Source organism: Triplophysa dalaica, chromosome 10 (genome assembly GCF_015846415.1).
Source record: "Triplophysa dalaica isolate WHDGS20190420 chromosome 10, ASM1584641v1, whole genome shotgun sequence".
Lineage (NCBI taxonomy): Eukaryota > Metazoa > Chordata > Actinopteri > Cypriniformes > Nemacheilidae > Triplophysa > Triplophysa dalaica.
This window is the reverse complement of record NC_079551.1, coordinates 8,823,681-8,843,477: the sequence shown is the minus strand read 5'-3', so window position 1 is coordinate 8,843,477 and position 19,797 is coordinate 8,823,681. Positions and strand designations below refer to the sequence as shown.

The 19,797-nt window shown below is 39.1% G+C and overlaps 1 protein-coding gene across 5 annotated transcripts; it reads right to left on the bottom strand.

Moving 5' to 3' along the window:
- Nucleotides 1–214: 214 nt before the first annotated feature.
- On the bottom strand, nucleotides 215–19,709 carry eps15l1a (epidermal growth factor receptor pathway substrate 15-like 1a). Of its 5 annotated transcripts, none has more exons than XM_056758459.1 (26): nucleotides 19,663–19,706; nucleotides 18,588–18,629; nucleotides 18,346–18,435; nucleotides 18,216–18,263; nucleotides 18,036–18,131; nucleotides 17,898–17,963; nucleotides 17,676–17,801; nucleotides 17,546–17,605; nucleotides 16,972–17,214; nucleotides 16,578–16,735; nucleotides 16,315–16,471; nucleotides 15,704–15,766; nucleotides 15,009–15,094; nucleotides 14,256–14,328; nucleotides 13,772–13,933; nucleotides 13,495–13,692; nucleotides 12,909–13,073; nucleotides 12,235–12,340; nucleotides 12,098–12,148; nucleotides 11,518–11,654; nucleotides 11,379–11,439; nucleotides 10,525–10,607; nucleotides 10,285–10,375; nucleotides 7,279–7,484; nucleotides 3,246–3,262; nucleotides 215–2,554 (listed from the first exon to the last, which is right to left on the bottom strand). In XM_056758459.1, the coding sequence occupies exons 1-26, from the start codon at nucleotides 19,687–19,689 to the stop codon at nucleotides 2,485–2,487; spliced, it is 2,682 nt and encodes an 893-aa protein (XP_056614437.1). In that variant the 5' UTR covers nucleotides 19,690–19,706; the 3' UTR covers nucleotides 215–2,484. The 5 variants fall into 5 exon arrangements, with proteins under 5 accessions (XP_056614437.1, XP_056614436.1, XP_056614435.1 ...); XM_056758458.1 differs by having other exon boundaries at nucleotides 7,326–7,484; XM_056758457.1 differs by lacking the exon at nucleotides 3,246–3,262 and having other exon boundaries at nucleotides 19,663–19,709.
- Between the last annotated feature and the right edge of the window lie 88 nt (nucleotides 19,710–19,797).

The following is a 19,797-nucleotide window of genomic DNA, read 5'->3' as shown; positions in this document are numbered from 1 at the left end:
CTGTTTTATTTTTACAGCCGTCACAGACATGTTCTGCATACGACAAATAAACCTGAAACTTAAATACTGCACTGTTATTGATACAGTGTGGTTTCTGATTGCATATGACCTTCGGAGGACACCGCAATAAATGCTATATAATTGAAAGATCTTCTTTGTCAGAATTTGGGTTTCTTGATGAACACACATGTGGATTCAATACAAGAGCTCCATGTATCTGAAATGTTATCTTTTTCTTTATTCCGCGAAATCATGGGACAGCATACCGAGCGTGAACATTTCCCAAGAAATCCAAGCATGAAATCCTTAAAATGTGTCAGATTACACGTGTGCAGTTACTCATGTTTCATAGGGCAAATATAACACACGATATACATGGTTTCTGTATACTTTGTATGCATTTCTCTATCAGGTTAATATCTACACAGGTGAGGGTTAAAGGCAGGTCGAAAAGGAATGCATTCAGCTCGAGTTTAGCAGGACATACTAAATTATGACAGTAACAAAAAATACCACTTCCAATTATTTAAAAAAATAAAAGACATTGAGAATAAAACAATATGAAATGAATTTACAGGTATTACGACAAATAAAATATACAAACTATTGCACAATGGAGGTATAAAGTACAAACACAGCATAAGGAGGACTCTAACATGGAGAAAAAAATACAACGTTTCTCTGAAGTTCCAACAAGCCCGTTACGCCATTAAAAGCCAGGAATTCGCTTTATATTACTTAGTTTTTGCTGACCTTTAATTAGTGTACTACTTAAATCAAGTAGACTAGGTTGGGTTTATTTTAGTGAAAAACCCCCTCACAAGAATTTCAGCGTAAACTAGGTCCCAGGATCACATTTTACATATTTTAAATAAGACACAATAACACTGTTTAATGTAACTCTAACATGACGGTGGGAAAAACAACACGAGTCAACTGTAATGTAAAAACAGAGAAACAGAAAATAGAGAAAAGATGACCCGCAAAAAAATTAGCAGTATACAGTCACAGTTCGTTTTAAGAATTCTCTCACAGTTGCGTCCAAAATGTTGGACATTAAGCGTCAAAAATCATTCGGGCCTAAAATAAAACAATTGTGTCCGTGATGACTGACCACATCGCATTACTCATAATACTTTAATTTAACAGTTCAAATGATCTGAGGTTGGCTGCGTATTAATAGTACCAGCTAGTTTGTTAGTTTGTGTATATGTATATAAAGTATTACGATAACTAACTTGTAAAAACCAAAAATGTTAAAAATTTTCCTGGAACTACATAAACATTTAATTCAATACCGACCAAAAGTTAGGTGTGAGCCGACTGCAAACCACAAATTAACGGTAACTTCCTTTTTTTACTTGTGTACCACGCTGAATGGTCGCCGTCTCTGTCGTCCCACCTGCATGTGTGTTGCATAAATTTTCAAATTTGATTGTGCTTACAGCTACCACTACCAGTTTAACATTTGATCATATGTAAATTTACAGAACTTCCCTTATAAAGCACCGTAAATGCGAGAAGGCCTACACATCACGTTTGAGCCCACTAGCAGTTTCCTTTAGGAAAAGCAACGTGTTTGAAGCGACCGAATCCTAATAACGGAATTGCAAATCTAAACAGAACTAATGTAAATAGCAACCAAATAATCTTTTATAGGTACCTGCTCAATCCTGATCTTTTATAACACTGCAAAAAACAAAGGTATATCAGTTGATTCGGCAAATTGTTAAATTTGTTTCAATCTGAAGTAAACGCTGCTTTCGTACGACACTTATATAAAACATAAATTCACAATGCGGGTTATTCAGTTTCACGTCACCCTCAAGAGTACCTTCAGACGTTTAGTCTGAGAGGCGCTGCTCTTATTCCAGTGTGTACCGGTACTGACTATAGCAAGAGTCAGTAACTTATTATTTACGCAGACTGTCTTTATCCAGATCCACGTACCCTATGCATACTGCAATTGAGTTCTACCCGTTTAAAGCTGAAATTAAGTGCCTTCCTCGATGATGGTAAGGAGTGTAGTCATGGAAATTCAAGTCCTGGTTTTTAAACCTTACAGACCTTTTTTAGTGGTCTTTTATCCACCAATTAGTGGCGATAATGGCCCGTGTAGACCCATAATGGCCTTCAACATCCATTGCTCCGATTACATTCCCACGCAGCCAAAAACGCTTTAAAATAAACTCTTAATGCAGTGCATGTAGAATAAATGAGCTGATTCACAAACCAAAGGCTGCCCCCGAAGCAAACACAAAAGGATAGAGGTTTTACTGTCAGGGACCCTGCCCACTTGCATTAAGTCTATCTTGGACCATTCATACACACATACACACACACACACACACACTCAATGCTGTAGTGAACGGAGAGGGTGGATCCGATGGGAAGGTGGTTGGCAGAGTCAAGGGTTGGACATCTCCGCTTTGCTGAGAGCGATTGCCAGCTCCAGATCGTCCTGCTCCTGTTGCCGAAGTCTCTTCAGCCGCTCTCGCTCCGCCCGCTCGCTTTCCCGCTTCGCCCACTCCATCTGCTGTGCTTCATTCCCAAACTGAGCCGGAAAAACAGGAATACGGCACATTAACGCTTGTCGGTACCCTATTCGGGTTTGAAAAGTGGTGTGCATCGCATGGATCTGTGTTGTGATCTGAATTGACGACACATTCATGTGTGAACACAATACATTTGCGGTGCTGTGCAATAAAACTGTTTCTAAAATTACAAAATGAACAAACATAACAAATACTAAATATACACAAGTATAAATAACAAATATGCTATGTCATGTTTTAATCTTAAGTATTTGTCATTTTAAATGTTTGACTATAGCGCGCAAATAAAACTAGACAACAATGATCTGTGCAGAATTTGATTTTAAGACGAACTAAAATTCGGTGTGGTCCATAACAATGAATTAATCATTGAATATTTGCATGACATCACAGACCCCATTTACATCCACATGACTTCCACATCACAACCCCATTGTCCAATTCAATGTTCTTTTGTGTGCTAAATTTTAAGAACAACACAGAATTGTATGATAATTTTTCTAATAATAATAAAAAAATGTGGCTGGCAATCATGTGTATGTAAACCTGGTTAATAATGTAGATTGTGTAGGAAAGCATGCGTGCTTGATATTTATAACTACGTGTCACTTTATTCTGTGGACTTCTGTTTCAATAGCAAAAACAGTGCATGAAATAACATTTTAGGTTCATTTTTCACACATTTCTTACCTTGATTCGCTCAGTCCCTGCAAGAGAGGAATGAATTACAAAAAAAACACAAAAGAGATTTACACCAAACCATCACACGACCATCCACCCACACCAACCACACCCACACACACGTACACAGATGCTGATTGGACACCAACAGACCACTACCACCGATGACTCATGATAGACCTTTTTTAATTGGTAGCTAATAGCGATTATATCATGGACAGGAGAATGAACATGCATTGATCTCGTGCAGAAAGACAATGACAGCAGGAAAAGACATTACAAAGCTTTTCATTGATACCTATAAATTGTGTACAAAGACATATAGGCTCCTAACATATGCAATATAACATGCAAACTGCAGTTGACTATTAGTGAATGGGAGCATTGCTAAACCGTCATGGAAAAGTTTTCAATAAAGAGCATAAACAAACTCTTTTAAAAAAAATATTTTTAACTTTTTCTTATGAAGACTAAATTATTTTATTTTAAATATTTTAAAATACTTTAGTCATAGTCAGACTTTTTTTTATATTCAAAATCAGGAACTAAACATTTGATGTAAGTAGTAAATATTTTATGTAAGATTATGATAGCGAGTCAGAGATGGTTTAGCAGGTCCATTGCCCGAGTCAAGCACAGCGATACGAAGAACAGAGGGCAGGCCGAATGAAGATGATGCTACAGCAAACACGGTGACTCTAGGACCAAGCAGCTTTGCATTTTAACACTTGAGCTTAGACTGAACTGAACCCATGCTGAGATCAATCCCAGCCTGTACGCTGAGTAGTGATACTGACGTTTCCCATGTCAATCCATCGCCACTGATAAGCCTTTTAACAAATGCTACATATAGCGAGGCTACGTGGTAATTATTCAAATACTTTTGAAGGTTGTCTTTCTGGACTGGACTTTTATGCAAAATTTAGAAGAAAATGCTTTGCATAAGATCAAGATGGACACGATGATTATGCTTGTTCCACTAACACTTGTGAAGGTGTGACCTCACCAAAACACAAGCTGCCCACAGTACTTCAAGTAAAACTTGTGACTGATAATAGAGCTATGAGAACAACACAAGTGTTGAGAGAGCACTTTCTAATTTACATTTACATTTAGTCATGGAAGAAATTGGCACAACATCAGAAAAGAATAAGCGCAGTAAAACTGATCTCATATCAGATTTGCCTACCATAGTATACAAAGCTAAGGTTGTTTTACCTTTATTTTAAAAGATAGAAAGAGTAGAATAGAGATCAGAACTCAGAAGTCAGAACTAATCGGTCAGGTGCTGATGAAAGAGATGTGTTAGCTGATTCTTAAAGATGGTTACAGAATCTGCTGATCTTTTAGCAGTGAGTAGATAATTCCACAGATGTGGAACAGATCCAGAGAAAAGAGAATAATCAATCACAATGAACAATAATCACTACAAGACGTCGTCAGTTTGCAGAGCGTAGGGATCTGGCGGGTACATAAGTCTGTATAAGCGAGTGAAGGTATGGGGTATGCCGAACCAGTGGTGGTCTTGTAGGCCAAGAGCAGAGCTTTGAATTTGATGCGAACGACTAAAAGGAGCCAATGTAACTTAATGAAGAGAGGAGTGACGTGTGCTCCATTCGGTTCACTGAAGACCGCTCTTGCCGCTGCATTCTGGATCATCTGTAGAGGCTTGGTTGTGCAGGCTGAAAGTCCAGCCAGTAGCACATTGCAATAGTCCAGTCTGGACAGGACAAGACCCTGGACTAGGACTTGCGAAGCATGCTCGAACAGGAATGGTCTAATTTTCCTAATGTTGTTGAGGATGTATCTAAAGGGTTGGTACTGGCAACATCATCAGTGAAGTTAAGCTGAACATCGATTAACACTCCCAGGTTTCTGGCCGTTGTGGAAGGTGTGATGGTCGATGAGCCTAGTTGAATGGAGAGGTTGTGATGAATCTCTGATCCAGCCGGGATTACAAGCAGTACTGTTTTGCAAGGTTCGGCTGGAGGTTGTGGTCCTTCATCCAGAGCGAAATGTCACTCAGGGATGCTGAGATATGAGCAGAAACAGTCAGATCCTCAGGCTGAAAAGACAGGTGGAGTTGTGTATCATTCGCATAGCAGTGATAGCATCCATATGTTTTGTCATTCGGAAACATGGCTTTTCCTATGTATACGGAAAAGAGCAACGGTCCAAACACTGAGCACTGAGGCACCCCTGTATCGAGAGGTTGGGACTCATAGACCTCACCTCTCCAGGATGCTCTAAATTACCTACCTGAGAGGTAACCCCTGAACCATTGATGCACCATTCCAGAGACATCCAGAGCCTTGAGGGTCGACAGGAGGATGTGCTGGTTAAAGGTGTCAAAGGCAGCAGATAGATCCAGTAGGATGAGTACAGATGAGTAAGAAGCTGCTCTTGCCAGTCTCCAGGCTTCAATGAACGAGAGCAGAGAAGTCTCGGTGGAATGACAGTTCTTGAAACCAGACTGGTTGCTGTCCAGGAGGTTGTTCTGCATTAGATAGCAGGCGAGCTCGTGAAATGCAACACGCTCAAGAGTTTTTGCAATGAAGGGGATGAGAGACACCGCCCTGTAGCTACCTTACAATGTAGGACCAATAGTGGGTTTCTTCAATGGGATTGTTAGATTGAGCATCCTCCTGAAATGAAACACAGAGGTCAAAGTAAAGGAAGGAATAGAGATAATAAAGAGAGAGAGAGGGGGACTGGGTGGGAGGGAAAGTAGAAAGTGTGTGGATGAAGGAAAGAAACAAAGAAAGTGGAAAGAGAAATTGGGCTGGGGTTTGCAGGGAAAGAAGGAAAAGAAGAGGGAGGTAAGGAAGGACAGAGAGAGAAAGAAAGATGGATAGAAAGAAAAAAATAAAGAGTGATGTTGCAAGAAAAGAAGGAAAGAGAGAAAGAAAGATAAAAAGAAAGAAAGAAAGAAAGAAAGAAAGATCACATAAAGGGTAGAAGGGAGATAAACCAAAAAGCAAGAGAGACTTGGATGGGGAAATGAACGAACGAACAAACAAACAAACGAATGAACGAACGAAAGAATGAAAGAAAGGGATAGCAGAAATTAGAAAAAGAAAGTGAGAAAGAGAAAAGAGGGATATAAAGAAAAGAGAGAAAAGTAGGAGGAAGAAAGGGTAGGAAGGAAGGAGAGAGGGACAGGGTAGCAGGGGAAGGACGGTGGGTGGATGTATAAGATGAATGGAACGAACGAATGAAGGATGGAAAGAGTTTAAAAGTGAGAGAGGGGGGAAGAAAGAAAGTAGCATGGAAAGGAAGGAAGGAGAAAAGGAAATAGGGAGGGAAACAAGGAAATAAAGAAAGTGAGTGAGAGGGATGAAATTAAAAAGCAAAGAGAAACAGATGGAGGGGCAGATTAAAAAAAGAAAGAGAGGGAAGGAAGGAAACTTCCGGAATCTCCGAAAATGTTCCAAAGGAGCCAAACCAGCCACAAAGTGTCGTAAGGCAAATTCTGACATCAGCACACAGATTCTACTATAAAAACACTTACACTTACAGTTTACAATCAAATACTGATTAAAAAAAGTATGAACTTTTTAGCTTTTAAAAGCGAAAAGCTTGGTGTTTCTATTTTTAATAAAACAAACACATTTGCATTAAAAACAAGAGAGAAATACAGCAAGAAGCCGCATAAGCTTATAGCCAAGAGTGTTTGGAATCACCAATTCCGACAGCTCGTCTTCCCGCAAGCCCATGCAAGTGCTGAGCAATACGACAGATGACATCACAGCCATGTGCGCCACAAACAAACCAGAGGTGATGTCTGGCTGCTTGAATTAGGGCTTATCATCCAAACGATCTGTGTGTTGGTGAGAGTTAATCACAGATGGCAAGACATGGAGGAAATAAATGAGTAGCCGGCAGAAAGGCAACAGACCAAGCAAAAGCCAATGTAGCGGTCTGCCCTTCAACACCTCGCCATTAAAGCAGTTAAATTTATCCGTTTCTTTGTGTGATTTCGATTTTTTGGAAAGTAACATATGGTCTGGACAAGAGAAGAGTATCACTATGCTCAACTTACAGAGCTGAAGTCTGCAAAACCCAATGTAGAGTCTTTAGAGGCTTTACTTGAAGCAGGTGGACCGAATGGGTCTTTCCCACTAAACGGGTCTCCCGGCCCTTTTTTACTCTGAAACGGATCGACTGGGTCGGCGCTGAAAGGCTGGAAGGGATCCGTCGTCTTGGCAGAATCCGTGGAGCCGGGCATGTTTACTGGAGTGCTCTTACCTAAGAGATTGAGAACTTAGTAAATTAGTATTAATTGATCAAAGTGAGGGTAATAAAATACAAGAAAAAAAAAAGAGTTAACGCTGTATAAAGTGAAGACCAGAAAATAGATTAAAAAAAAGCTGCAGTCCCTAAATGCCTGAGGGAACAATGAAGATGTTTCATTATGTCGCCCATTTGAACCTACAATCTTTCAGTTAACATCCCAGATCTTAAAAGGGGTCATATGGCGCGAATAAGTGTTTTTCTGTGTCTTTGGTGTGTTACAAGTTGCCCATGCATGTATTAGACACGTAAAATTGCAGAAATTTAAGTATCAGAACAAAAGATGCATTCTATCTAAAAGCAAATGCTCACCCAGACCTGCCTGAAACACCTTGTGTAACCACACCCCCACAAATGTACGTAATTTCGGGGTATGACTTGACTCAGACTGCTCAAATGTAAACACAAGTAAGGTGAGCGTACCTGTCAGTACAATTGCTTTGGAACCTGATGTTCCAAATATGGTAAGAGGCTCTTGCAGCATTCAACCAATCACTACATATTGGTTAACTGGCCAATGAAAGCACACCTTGATTTTCAGAGCGATCAACTTTGTAAAAAATCTGCGTGTATCAGAAAAGCGGGGCAAAGAGGAGATATAACATGCACGGTATGTGGAAAATAGAGCGTTTTTTAACCTTAAATAGTGTATACACATTGAGTTACATCTAAAACAAACGATAATATTCGTTTTAGCTGTGTCATATGACTCATTTAGCCAAACGCCCACACCACCCCTGCATCTTGAAAAAAACATGACAAGAGCAACATTCCCACGATTTTCACCCGTGAGATTCATATAACAAACACAGAAAAAAATTAAGTTGCTGTAACTCTAGCCTCACTATCTTCCTCTCTGTTTAAAACATAAAACTGCACGTTACTTTACGTACTTTTTTCCGCAATTTAAAAATCATTATTGCATCAAATTATAAATCATAGAAGAAAATAACATAACATAATTTCATAAAACCTTGGAAACCTGTGGATGTCATCTAATCTCATTTGTCCACATGCTCAACCTAAAAACCCACTGGTGATTGAAGCTTGTGTAATGCGGTAACTATCTTGCCTAATGCGAAAGAACACATTACTTTCTTTCACACACACACCCACCCATAAAGTTCAAATATTTCATTTATCTTCCAGGAAAAATCTTTGCGACTAATTTTAGACATTTGTGCTGACAACGCCATCATACAGAAAGTTGGCGTGGACGTTCAGATAAAGCAAACGACACATATGCGCACTTCTTTTTTTCCTCTCGCACTTTCTGCAAAGACTGGCATTCTCTTACTCGTGAGAACTGTGAACTGGTTGCTGGTTCCTCTAAAGGTGTTAACCGCATATTCAATAGGGCTGTTATTTTACCAGACCAGCAATCAGTTTTTCTCTGTCAGTAAACGGAATAGTAAACCGCGATAAAACCCCACCCTGCGAGAGGGGAAACCGGTCAGAAACAAGCAGTGCTCTTCAATAAAACAACATTGATAATGATGTCTTTCATGATTTTCCATTTGAAAACATATCGAAATGCACCATAAAAGAGAAATAGTACTGTTTGCTTTTTATTTTATGTTTTACTCTATCACTATGTACGCATGTGGCATCATACCCACTGCCCTGCCAACTACTGGCAAAAATTATGCTTTCTATTGCATTCAATGAAATTTGCTAATACGCACATAACTGAATGAAAGTCGATGCATTATCATCATTAAATCATTTTAAGCAATTTATTATCCAAGCGACTGCATTCAACAGGTTAGAGACATTGTTTTTGAATAACAGTACAAAGGTTAAACAAAACACTCGGTTGTGGCAGCTAGGCCACACAACCCACTTAAGTGTGTAAATATACACACACACACACACACACACACAGGAAGTGGAGAGGGGTGTGTTAATGAGCACATCGCGCAGGCAAGTGCAGGCTAACCGCACATCATCCAAGCGTGTTAGATATACCACCCAAAACACCGAGCAAACCTTAAACTCTAACCTCCATAACCAACTCTAATCTCTGTCACATCAGGAAAACACTCCCCTGTTTTCTAGGATGAAATGACAGACTGTGAAAAAGTGAGCTGCACAGATTCACCTTCAACTAAAGACTGCAGAGAGGAAACCGTGCAGATTTCTTCCATTAAGGGGTTGAGAATTGTGCCAGAGATGAAGCTATAGCACATTTTTTTGTAACATGCTTAGCTTAACATCTTATCTATGACCTCAACTTAAATATCTTGTTGACAGGGAAGATGAACCAGGATGTATGAAATAAATATAAAATATATATATATATATATATATATATACATACAAATATCTCTATTTGAAATATATAAATATAGAGTTTTTATATCTCTATCAAAACTCTATTTGACCTGTAGTAAGTACCAGGTTCTCATGAGTTGTGTTTGTTTATTACAAGACGTACGAATGTGTGAACTGATGTCGACATTTTCCGCAAAAATGCTTTCACAACACATGTGAAGATCTTTCATTGCTGATTTTTATCTTGAATCTTAATACAAGAATAAATAGATAAATATTCAAATTACACTCTGAAACCTTCATGTTGTCAGTTGTGTCTCTTGTTGTGCTGTGTACTGCCCCAGATTGATTATTTGCAATTGTTAATTGTAAGGCATTACAATCTTCTTAAGCACACTTATATAGATGTCTTAAATTGCCATAAATGTTAGTTTTCAAAAGGGTTTGTTTATGGGACAGTATAGAAAGTTGAAATGCTTACCGCTGGGTGGTTTGGGTCGTGGCGGTATGCTTTTCTTGGGTGGGAGGGCGGGCATGTCTTGTTTTCGGCTGAAGGGGTCATCTACAAAGCCCTACAATTTAACCACAGCAGAAAGAAATTTCGAGCCATCAGCCACGAGGTGCAAATGCGGGAAATTGCAGTGGCACAATCGAAACCACATCTAACAAATAACACGCTGCATGTGTGAGAGAAAAATGAATTGATAAACGCGTTCTCTACCTTCGACATTTGGCTGAAGTCAGCAAATCCACTGTTACCGTCGAACGAACTGCTTCCGAACGGGTCTAATGTACCAAATAAATCTGGAAACAACACGGAAAACAAACTTTCAGTGCATCCGAACAAATTTGGCCATAGCCACAGTATACACAGTCTAATTCTAGTCAGATAATTTTTAAATAGCCTTTAACATTGTTTCACAAATAAGGTATGCAGTTTTATGCATTATTAGTCTTTGGTTTCTTTACATTATACTCGCCCTTTATTTAAAAGGAATAAAAAACGTAATCGTTTTGGGGTTGAAAACACTTCAAGTGGGTGTATGAAGAGACCAAAACATCCCGTTCACATTGCAGTAAGAACCCATGTGATCATTGAAGCCACAAGAAATTAAATAAAAGTACAGCCTGAACCAATCAGGTACAAGCATCATTTTTCCACCTCATGAATTCGAGGCAACTTTGTTTTTGTTTTTTGTAGAACCCACATGTTTGAAAAAAGAAAAAAAAAAAACCACGTCAAGCGTTTCCTGGCACAGCCTCGCAGATCTGCAATCGACTCTGCATTAACGAAAAAGCAGAGAAATGTCACGGCCCCCGTCAGCTGCCGCATGGGAACCGTCTTGACAGCTTCTTCACATGTATTCTCTCACGATGCTCTCAGTGGTCATCAGAAAAAACAAGAGTGTTTCCACTCTCCACGAGGTGTGAAATGATCACCCTGCTCGAACGTGTAATACCCCGAGCGAAACCTCTGGGCATTTGAGAGCAGAAAAGTTTTTGTCGTTTCTAGCTTATGCCAGATCAGTTTGGCTGAACTTTAAAAACAAAAAAGTGATTCAGCAAAAAGACTACCTTGGCCTTTCGGTTTTGGGCTGGTGGAGATGAACGGGTCGTTGCTTGGGAAGTGATGACTCTACAATAAGAAGAAAGGAGATGGTCGAGAATTGAAACGTTACAAATTCGAGAACACATTTTTGAGATGACTTTCTACCTTTGAGGGAAGGGTGGCGCTTTTGCTAAACGGATCGGATTGGCTGAACGGGTCCGGCTTGGAAGGCTTCTTAAAGAAATCTTCAGAGGAGGTCCTAAAGGGGTCGGCCTCTTTGAAAGGATCTCCTCCGAAAGGATCTGCAAGAATTCCCATCTTATTGGTTAAAAATTTGAATGTTTCTTATTTGTCTATGTGATGTTTGAAGATAAACAATGTGCAAATGTATCATTGTAAACCATTGCTTTGCATTTTCTGTCTTAGCAAAAGACAGTTTAAAAAACTATGTGAAGCTGCTCTAAAGAGCCCAAGGACATATAAATATCATCATTTACATGATATCATCACATTTCAAACAAAGCAAGTGAGGAACTGAAAATCTCGTTTATTACTGAGGGGGAACTGTGCAAAGGTCTTTGAACACGATGTTCAGCAGCATGAAGCTGGGAACTTTGTGCCAAAAGTGTGGTGCATTAAATGCACGATTTAAGAAAACAAATATAAAACTTTTGAGTAATTTCTCATAAGGTAACAGTTACACATGATCTCAAATATTCGTCACGCAGTCAGAAGTGCCAAATACCTGCCAAGGTGGTGGGCTGCTTTAAGAAAGGGTCATTCTGGAAAGGATCACCTAAAACAGAACAGAAATAAAGATGAGTAAGTTAGCCATTACCATAGCCAGGAGGGTAATCTGAATGAAACAGGACATGGCATCACCCTTGAATGGGTCTGTTTTAAAAGGGTCCTCAGACTGGAATGGGTCTGTGTGCATCTCCTGAGGAGCGCTGTTGAACACAGCTGTTTTCACCTTGAAAGGGTCCTCCTGCAACCAGTTAAAACAAACAATCTTTACTCTAAAGGCAGAATTCTTGTCACATAGGTTTTATACTTGAGCATGTCAACAGCTTAACCTGCTGTCACATTCAACAACAAGCTTTTAAAGCAAATGCCTAAGAAACAGCCCACCGACATGTTCAGCTCACAAGTGAAAGTTTGAAAGCAATATCACTTGTAATAGGGAACCTTGATTGTATTTGACCAATTTGTGCAGTTTTTTAACTACTCAGCTGTTCCAAATAGCAGCCGCAACACAAGAAGCTCTGTTGAAAGTTTTAGGTTTCCAAATTGCACCTTTGCATGCGAGGCATAACTCAGAAAGAAAAGTAAGCAGGGGTTTCCTCCAGAAACCAAAGAATGTCAAAAGGAATTTATTTTCATAGTCTGCAGTCAATGAAGTTAATGATTGTTTAGAAACGTTCAGGCTAGTATGAAGCCTGCGAACAATATCAAAGTGACACTGTGTATGATACTGTAACATCGTCACAAAGAACCTGAACAAAAAACTCTGTTTAGGCAGAATTGTTGTACATCGCAAAAGCCGCCAGTCTCACCATAGCCCCGAATCCTCCGTTCTCCTTCTCCGAGAACCCCTCGCTCATGTCGGCCAGGTTGGTCATGCTGCCCCCGTGGGTGCCGTTCAGAGTGCTGCTGTACTGCTCAATATTCTTGCTGATCTCGTGCTGGCTGTCCTGAATCTGAGACAGTTTGCTCCGAGCCTGCGACACACGGTACAGATACACAGTATTAAAGGATGAATGCTTAAATAAACTTTCTGGTTCTGAAAGTTATTATAAAAACAGTGGTGTGTGACTTGTAGCTTTGTTAGTAAATGTATTTGCATGATGGTATTGACAAAGTTTTTTGACATTTGTCGCCCCCTAGCAAACACATGAGGTAATGCACTCTCTCAGTGTTTTGGAGACATACAACAGCTTCAACTGAGGACCAAAATGGAAGATTGCTGGCCTCCGGATTAAAATCTAAGATTCTAGTATCTACTGGAATAGGCACTTAGATAAACACAAAAGTCAAACATCTCCATTATGAAGTTTTTATGTCAATAGTTGTATAACAGCTAGTGAGCCAATAATAACAAGATTTACAGGTAATTATATAAAAAATGGAAGTGAACTGAACCTGGTTGATTTCATCTTGCGTGGCTTTGAGGGACTTGATAATAGTTTCTAGCTGAATCCTGCCAGCTTGTAAACTCTGCTCCAGCTGAGCCTCCTCTTGCTGCAGATGGTTCAGATCGGCCTTGGCCCGGCCCAGTTCCTCCTCTTGACACTGCAGGTCTGACTCCTGCGAGTGGATCTGACTCTGTAGGGACGTGATCTAAACACATAAAGTGGATCAGTGAAGTTAAATCGATCTAAACTCAACTTTTATCGATACAAGATGGATTAATGCTCACCATTTGCGACTCTTCCTGGCACTTCTGTCGTACATCGTTGAGCATGTCCTCCAGCTTTGCCTTCTGTTGATCCATCTCCTCCAGCCGGTCCTGGGCGTCCTGTTTCTGGGCCTCAAGTTCTTGAAGGGTGGATGTCTCTCGGTCCAGATCGTTCTGCATGTCCTGTTAAAAACACATTGAAAAGACACTTAAACACTTTCCAACACATTGACAGTGAATTGAAACTGAGGCTTACTGTAACATTTTGCCTAGCATGTACCTTCCACAAGAGAAAATAATATGTTTTTAAAAATATATTTTTTCTAATTTGTGAAAAATGGTGTGAGCGCCCCCTTGTGTTAGCTTTATATGTATAAATGTACATCTTGAAATGTAATATATAAATACATTGTAAAATACTAAAATCGAACAGTACACTCTAAACCCATATTGCTTTAACCACTACCCAATTCCTTCCCATTTTAAACTTCAATGCCATTCTTACCTGAACTTCTGTGGTTTTGTGTCTAATGGCCTCCTCCGTTTCTCTGATGTCCTGTTCCAAAGTGTATTTCTCTCTTTGGGAAAAACAAAACAGACACAACAACCTTTAGCCACCGTACCGCATGGAAAAGCCCTCGTACCCGCCTCCTTCACACACAAAAACTGCCACACACAAAACAGAACCGTGACAGCCATTAGAGGGCTTTACCTGAGCGTCTCCCAGTGTGTGAAAGCAAGAGTACTTATGCAGCATGAAGAATAAGCAATGAAAAAAAAAGAGTTTTTAAAAAATGTGTTAAATGGAAACACATGGATGAGGAAGGGGTGATGACCAGAGAGAGGAAACTTGACCACCACCAAGAACTTTCTGGTACCTTTGCTCTCTTTCTTTGAAGTGTGCATGTTAAAATCTAAAGAAGTAAATGTTCAAAAACGACAGATTCACTGGGTTTGATGGGGAGGGTGGATGACAAAAATGGAAGATAATAATAAACAAGGATGCAAGATTAAAACAACTTGGGCATTTATTAAAAATACTGAAAAAGCTACGTAGGAGAGCCAGAATATTATTTAATGTAACTCCAATTGTGCTCGGCTGAAAATGGAAGTTGAGTAAATTATGAGAATTTTCATAATTTGGTAAACTATTCCTTTAAAAGTCAATCCAGTTTTATAAATCGAATATCATCAAAAAAATATTTTTCATTGTTTGAACAGATCCCAGTCGACTCAGAAACCCAGCGTGTCGTATTACCTCTGCAGCTGTGCGATCTCCTGACTTATATCGTCCAGTTCTTTGATCCCAGTGAACTCGCCAGAACCCACAGAGCTGGAGCTGTCCTGTGTGACGGGAGCAAACGGTCAATACTGCCGCTTTCATAGGACACATGATACCACAACACCACAAACACACACACACAGAAGGGTAGAGGAACATCAAGAGGCCACCACACAGGAGCAGAATGAGACAACCTCCGCCTCTACAATCAATACACGGGGAAGTCAAGAAACGGCAGCGTTCACAGCACTGGACCTCTCACAAATGCTTTCAAATCCATGCCTCTGCGAACAGGCTACCGAAAGCATTTGTTTAGTCTTTTTTTCCCGAATTCACCTACCCATAACTTGAACATTATTGCCTGATTTTAGCCAGTGATTAAGGCATAAACATCAGCAGCATTAAAATATGGATAGAGAGGAAAACAACATGTTTGTCATTATAATATAAATATATATATATTCTAAGCCTGGAGGTTATTAAAAATACTGTATTTTTTCATTCATCATGATAAACCAATGTTAGTGGCTCTCTTGCTGTCTATTAAAAACGAAATAAATCACATTTTATCTACTTAAAGTCAAGGGTTTGGACATCGCTCTAAGCTACCAATGAGAAAATGACATCCGTACAAAAATGAATACACATGATACGCAGAAAGAGATTATTACCCGACGCATCTCGGACAATGCAGCCATCTCGGAGCCCACTGGTGTCATATATCCCGATAGACTCTGAAAAGAGAGAAAGCAAAGTGCTGAATATTGACAAGTGATTTACAGAACTACGTAATATTAGATAAGATAATTAGCGAAGGGAGGGAATCTAAATAAACCTATTGATCATATTTCCATATGTGAAATTATAAAAAAATAAAAAATATTAATAATTTAGATCAAATTTAAAATATTTAAACAACACCTAAATATTGGTTGTGTTAACTATATGCTGATTTTTTTGCAGAAATCTGTACCTTCTTTAGTAAAAGAAATCGTTATTTATAAGTTTAGCTGATGGTTACGATTTAGCAAAATTTGTCAATTTGATGCCATTTGACTTCAAACTAAGTACATAATATAACCTGCAATTGTATGTTATAAACAGAAGCTATAAACTGCTGTTTACAATACTTTACATATAAATAATATTTATACTTTAACATATAATATTTTATGCTGGAAATATTTACAATACAAACATAAAACAAGATAATTCCATTACTTTATTGCTTAATAAAAAATAATTCCTTTTATTTTATTTGAATCCAATGTGCTTAACTCACAGGCCCCGGCGTGCCGCGTTCAGATGGCGGTATCATGTCCGGAGTCAGAGCCTGTGGTGGGTCCAAGCCTTTGCTCACTTTCAGTTGAATCAGATGCATGGCTAGAGAGAACTGCTCACGTGTGAGTTTGCCCATTTGTCTGGTGTCCGCCAAAGCCCTGAAAGAAGTAAAAAGAATAAATGTATGTGGTCTAACAGGAAGTGGGAGGAATAACACACTTTCTGAAAACAGCCTGTGTGAACAAAGGCACTGCTCAAAAGTACCAGATATATGCCAGGAGGTTTTGAGGAAGCCCGGAGTGCATGAAGATTTCTTTGACTTCTATGCCGCTGACAAAACCATCGAGGTCCGTGTCTGTTTTTAGGAAGATGTCATCGTAGCGGCTCCTGTCTCCAACTGGCACCACCCAGTTTACAGAATACTGATGGAGGAAGTAAAAAAACAAATAAAACTTTGGGCACTTTTCTTACGTACAACACCATTATCACAAAAAGTATCATGTGAAGTAACTGCTGTATTAGATATAGAAGCTATTTCAGTTTAAGTAATTTTCTACTTGGCAAGAAAGAAGTGAAATTCCAACCACACACTTCAGCATTGAAACCTGCTTTTAAATTCAGACTTTTAAGATACTAGAGAGGCAATAAATGTGTTAACCTGTGATGATTTGATGGTGTGTTTTGGAGACAAACTCCCAGCGCTGTTTAGGGAGTTCATACTGCCGTGAGAAGGGGTGGACCGCAGACTGTCTTTTGGAGGTGGGGGGCTGCCTGGCAACACCGGCACCATGCCGGACAGAGAACCTGATGATTTCTTTCGTTTGGATGGAGGGATAAGGGAGGAGGGCAGAACAGATGGTACAGGCTCCTTCTCCAAGGCGCGGTACACCAGATGCATAGCCTTGACAAAGAAGAAATTATAAATGTAATTTATCCATCTTGGTTTCTTCAAATCATAGCTGATATTGCTCCCATATAACAGTCCCACTAAAAATACACAATCAAATTATGCACAATGCATTGTGGGATTTCTAATTATATTATAGTTATTAGCCACCATAAAGTACCCCAAACAACATGCTCTGTTTGTTTACTGTATATTTTGTCAGTCATGCAGGCTATTCGTGCAAACAGAAAAACTGTTATAACAGAAAAACTGATTTTGTTTGCTTTTCATTTAGAAAAAGCCATTGTTTACAATGTTTATTATATTAAAAATAATAATCACTCACCACTGCAAACTCATCTTTGTCCAAGTGTCCATCTTTGTCTATGTCACTCAAATCCCACACCTGATCACACAAGAGATTTATTACATTTTGTCTACAGTTTATAGAAAAAGTGCTTAGCGTGACTTTCTACCTTTCCAAGGACATCCACAGGTAGTTTGGAGTTTATTAAGACTGGTTTGACCTTCTCACCCGACAGTAGTCCATTTACGGGAGCAAGACTTTCAAAAATACCATCAAACTTGCTCTTTTCCTCAGGCTGAAATATAAATTGAAATATAGTTTTTGACTAACATTCACAAAAATCACATACGCCAAAAAGCAAAAATAATCGTAATTGTTCAAAATGACGTACCCGCACAGCCCAATGACTTTCATTGGACGATGTTACAGAACTTAGTGATGGGCTGCTGTGATCCTTCTGGAAAAGATATAATGAAACCTATGAGGTAATGACAAACACTCACCAACAGAAGGGTAAAAGGAGACTCACAAATTTAGGAGGGGGAACGGAGAGGTTTAAACAGTTAAGACTGATGTCATGGCCACCCTGTGCGCAAGCCACAAGTCGCAGTGCAACATAGAATCCCTGATAACAAACCACAAGAAAAAGATATCAATAGTGATCAATAATGTTTGGAATGTAGATGATCAAAGATATACAGATGTGTACCTGTTTATCCAAGAAACCTTTGCCATCTGGATCGGCTAAATCCCAGATCTGAGAAAAAAATAAACAGACATTCTTGTAATGCACTGCTCAAAAATTTAAGAAAAGTTCAACAATTTACCAAAACACCTACCTTCCCTAAAGTGATGTCTGGCAGACCCGATTTCTTCAAGAACAGCGCAGCCTCTGTCGGTCCAACCCTTCCAGTGTTTCCTGGGTCCACCTTCAAAACCAAACAAAAAAGTAAACATTGACTTCAGTCTTTGAAGAGTTTCAGAATTGAAATCTGATTTGTCTATGTGACCACAGTACATTGAACCATAATGCATCCAGTTACAAATAACATCCGGTCGGCATACATTATTTCGACCTTACCTGTCTGTAATAGTTTTCATATACAGGGTTCCCGTTTGACAGCTAGGATAAAAGGGAAGAGCGGTATGAAAACACAGTGCATTCAAGCGAACCCACAACTTTTGCATTGCTAATGCAATGCTACACCAGCGGAGCTACAAGAACATTTACCCAAAATTTATATTATACAAAATCAATAATCAAAACATATCAAAATCAAATAATACATTGAATACACACAAGTATGCACACTATGACTATACATGTTCTGTATTATGCATTTATTATAATATTCAGTTTGACATTTGATTATTTGTGACGTGTAAAATCCTGCTAGTAATGCACATCAATTTGCGTCAATCCATTTATTGAACTGCATTGGTAGTGAACTATACAGCTGATTTATGAAACCCATCACACAAATTTTGTTGCAAATCTATAATCATATACTTAAAAAGTCCCAAAAATAAAAGTAAACGCATTTTATATCCATTACACTTATATTAAGTGCTTCATTGAAAGCCTTCTAATGCTCACTGACGTTAATTCCCATTACTGCTAAGCTAAACTAGCGGTTCAACACATCCGTCTTAAGACATATAATAACTGTCATTAAATGTTTAATGTTCTCTATTACCATTTTATAGGTTTCCATATTGCATTATAAAATATAAACATATTCTGAACGTGAACTTTTACGTACACCGTTAAAAAACAGTTTTCGGCGTTTATACTGTTCTGGTGTGTTGCGGCTAGCTTGTGACATCAGTTAAACCCCGCTAGATGTATTTCTCGTTCATGTAACTTCCTGATATCTTTATGTGTTTATTTTAAGAACATTTTTTTTTTAAATATCATTAACATGGATGTTACTTTCCTCATATTAAACGCCAGGCGCGAGACAAAAAGCGCGCTAGTCGGCTAGCAAACTGCATCCGATTAAAGAGGCCCGTGACATTTTCGATTTAAACGACGTTAAAGGTACCCGGTAACATCGATAACGGGATCAATTCATCACTCGTTTACAGACTCGTTCTCCGCATGTCTGTGTTTCCCTCAAAACATCTCGTGAAATGGATGTTTTATCTGTTTTTACCTGAGTGAGGGTCGCGAGCGCTGCCATCTTTTCCCTGTTGCTGCGGAAACGGAGGGTGGAGGGAGGAGGAGGAGGAAAGCGGAATGTTCATCACATTACGTTACTTGGATCATCATCACAGACATCAGACCAAGC